General features: G+C 42.9%; 1 protein-coding gene across 1 annotated transcript; it reads right to left on the reverse strand.

Annotated features, from left to right (window-relative positions):
* Nucleotides 1-334: 334 nt before the first annotated feature.
* Nucleotides 335-754, reverse strand: LOC145297876 (uncharacterized). The gene has a single exon (XM_080144201.1). It carries the CDS (start codon nucleotides 752-754, stop codon nucleotides 335-337), a length of 420 nt encoding a protein of 139 aa, XP_080000327.1.
* Between the last annotated feature and the right edge of the window lie 2,424 nt (nucleotides 755-3,178).

Below are 3,178 nucleotides of genomic sequence, written 5' to 3' on the forward strand. Positions count from 1 at the left end.
GGGGCTTAAAGTCAGATATTAGAATTTTTAGCTCTACAAATTCTTTTCAGCCTGACCTTGCCGCTAAATACCCTTAAAAATAGAAAGGTATACACAATACACAACACCTTTGTTGTTGGCGTCCTTCTGTCTAGATAGACTATGGAGAATTGTGCCTGAAGATTGTCATGAGTGGTGACAACTGTTGCTGTGACTGAGCAGACCGATGCGGGAGTGGCAGATGCTGTTGCACTTTCTGCAGGGATACCCTTTTGTCATGCTCTACCGATGCTGCTGCTGATGCTGTCCTTTTGCACCTGCCTCTCTTCTCCTCCCACTGTTCATCTCTTCTCGCTCAGACGGACACATTTCTGGACTTTGACCCTCCAGATTTTAAGTCCCTTTGGCACACATGCTTAAATCTGAGGAGTGGTCTACCGGTTGGTCTGCTACCTGCTAAGAGCTCGCCATACAGGATATCTTTGGGGATTCGACCATCCTGCATGCAAACGACATACCCTAGCCAGCGCAGACATCTCTGGGAGAGGAGGGCAAACATGCTTGGAAGATTTGCTTTGGCAAGAACGTCTTTGTTCAGAATGCGGTCCTGCCATGTAATGCCTAAAATCTTTTTTAGATTGTGCAAATGGAAGGCATTTAGTTTGTGCTCTTGATGCTTGTAGAGTAAAGCATATGTCCATGTCTCACTGCAGTAGAGTAATATGCTGCGAACACAGGCTTGATATATCCTCATCTTTGTGTTTATGGTCAGCATTGTTACTCCACAATCTCTTAGTCAGGCATGTTTAGCTCAGCGTCCAATGAGAGGTTGTTTACAATAATGGAGCCTAGATAGGTGAAGTCGTTCACCACCTCCCGTGTGTAATCGCCAATTGATACGAGGGGTGTGCAATAAGTAATGCCCCTGACCCACTTCCCATAGGAGTAGAGCAACGAAACTTGGCACAGTTATTAGTCTTTCTCTACATACGAATCACACCGAGTTATGCATTTCTCCCGTCGTTTGATGCAGCTCTGGAGACCATTTTTGTAGAACACCCCAGGTTGGTCCTCCAACCACGACGTGACTTCAGAAATCAAGGCTGTATCATCTGGGAAACGCTTTCCTTTCAAAAAACAACTACATGGCTGGGAAGAGGTGAAAGTCAGAGGGTGCAAGGTCAGGAGTAGTAGGGAGGATGGGGAAATTTCATAACCACATGCTCGTGCTTCTGATCTGGTGACATGCGAGTTGTGGCCGGAGCGTTGTCCTGCAGGAGGAGGGTACCTTTGCTGATCTTACCCCGCCTCTTGATTTTGATAGCTTCCCTTAATTTCCTCAAAAGTGAAGCATGATAGGCTCCTGTAATTGTGGTACCCTTTGCCAGGAAATCTGTCCTCACTACTCCCTCCTGGTCCCAGAAGACTGTGAGCATGACTTTGCCAGTGGAGTGCTGCACCCTTGCCTTCTTTGAAGGTGGTGAGTCCAAGTGCTTCCACTGCATTGACTGGGCTTTGGTCTCTGGATCAAAGTGATGGACCCAGGTTTCATCCTCTCTAATCAGTCTTTTAAAAAACTTTGACTCATCTTCTCGGCACATCTCCAAATTCATCCTTGAGCACTCAACGCGTTCTTGCTTCTGGAATAGTGTGATCAACCTGGGAATCCATCTGGCAGACACCTTATGCCTATGCAAATGGTCATGAATGATAGTTTCCACAGATCCTGTACTAATCTTGACATCTTGGGCTATTTAGCGAATAGTAATGCGCCAATCTTCCAAAATGGCAGCCTCAACTTGACGGACAGATGCCTCATCAATGGCGGAAGGAGGGAGCGACCAGGTCTGGGAGCTGTTTCCACAAACTTCCGACCATATTTGAATTCACAATGCCAGCGTTTTACAAGGTCATATGATGGGGCATTATCGCCATGTTTCTTTCATTTCATCAAAAGTCTCCTGTGGTGTGCGTCCTTTCAAATACAAAAACCAGACCACTGCTCGACATTCAACAGGCTCCATTTCACACCTGACTCAGTTCAAACATCTGTAAAACAGAAACCACAATTATTTCAGAGCTGTAATTTGGCACATAACCCGTAGAGATATAAATCATTGCAGATGCAAAATTTCAGCTAGATCAGACAACTGGAAGTGGGTCAGGGGCATTACTTATTGCACGCCCCTCGTATGCAGGGGACATTGCTGACATCTTAAGCCATGACATTTGTTTTCTTGAGGCTTATTGACAGACCAAACTCATTACAAGCATGGGCGAGGCACTCCTTCCTCAGAATGGGCCACTAATGCTGCATCATCTGCGAACAGCATCTCCCTGATGAGTGCCTTGCGGACTTTAGTTTTAAACAGGCCAGGTTGAAAAGGCTTCCATCTCCTCTTGTGCGAATATAGATGCCAACTTCAGTTTCATGAAAAGCGTATAATAGCAGAAATGAAAAAAATATGCCAAAAAGAGTTGGGCAAGAACATAGCCCTGTTTCACACACTGAGAATGGGAAAAGATTCTGAAAGTGATCCATTGAATTTGACGGAGCCCTTCATGTCTTCATGAACACACGGTTACAAACCATCAAAGCCAACACACAATACCAAGCATTACAAAATAAACCCACTTCTCATATACCAACATTAACATTCAAAACCAGATATAACACATAATTCAATAAGTTTCAGGTCTAACATATAACTTATATAAAGTACTAATTTTCAAATAACACATTTTAAAATTTGAGCCTAATCAAAATATTAGTTTATATATCAGAACATTTAAATGAAGCTGTTGTTGCAAATTTTCAAAATATTTGAAAAATCTGAATTTCATATATTGATAAAACGGTGCTTTCTGATGGGAAAGATACTGTTCATGCTATGCAATAGATTGATAAGTGATATTTGGACTCTGCTTCTTTAGAAATAATGGTTTGAAGGTGGTATGCTGACTTTAAACTCAGTTGTACAGACACAAATGATGCTGAATGCTGAGGTTGCTCAAATGCAGCAATATTGTTGCCTGATTAGTTGTTAGTCTACCGGAAAAAAACAGAAAGTATTATATTGTAGAAAGTGGAGAGTTATATTGAACAGTTTGGGACTGAGAGTTGTGTAGTAGAGACAGATGAATGCCAGTCATGGAAGCACTAGACTGGTTAAATGAACATTTGTAGTTGTGGAGAAGA

Source organism: Euprymna scolopes, chromosome 18 (genome assembly GCF_053919585.1).
Source record: "Euprymna scolopes isolate OS-2025 chromosome 18, ASM5391958v1, whole genome shotgun sequence".
NCBI lineage: Eukaryota > Metazoa > Mollusca > Cephalopoda > Sepiida > Sepiolidae > Euprymna > Euprymna scolopes.

What these genes read in the sequence shown, in the direction of transcription:
- LOC145297876 (XM_080144201.1), bottom strand. Translation starts at nt 754, where the DNA reads ATGCTGACCATAAACACAAAGATGAGGATATATCAAGCCTGTGTTCGC.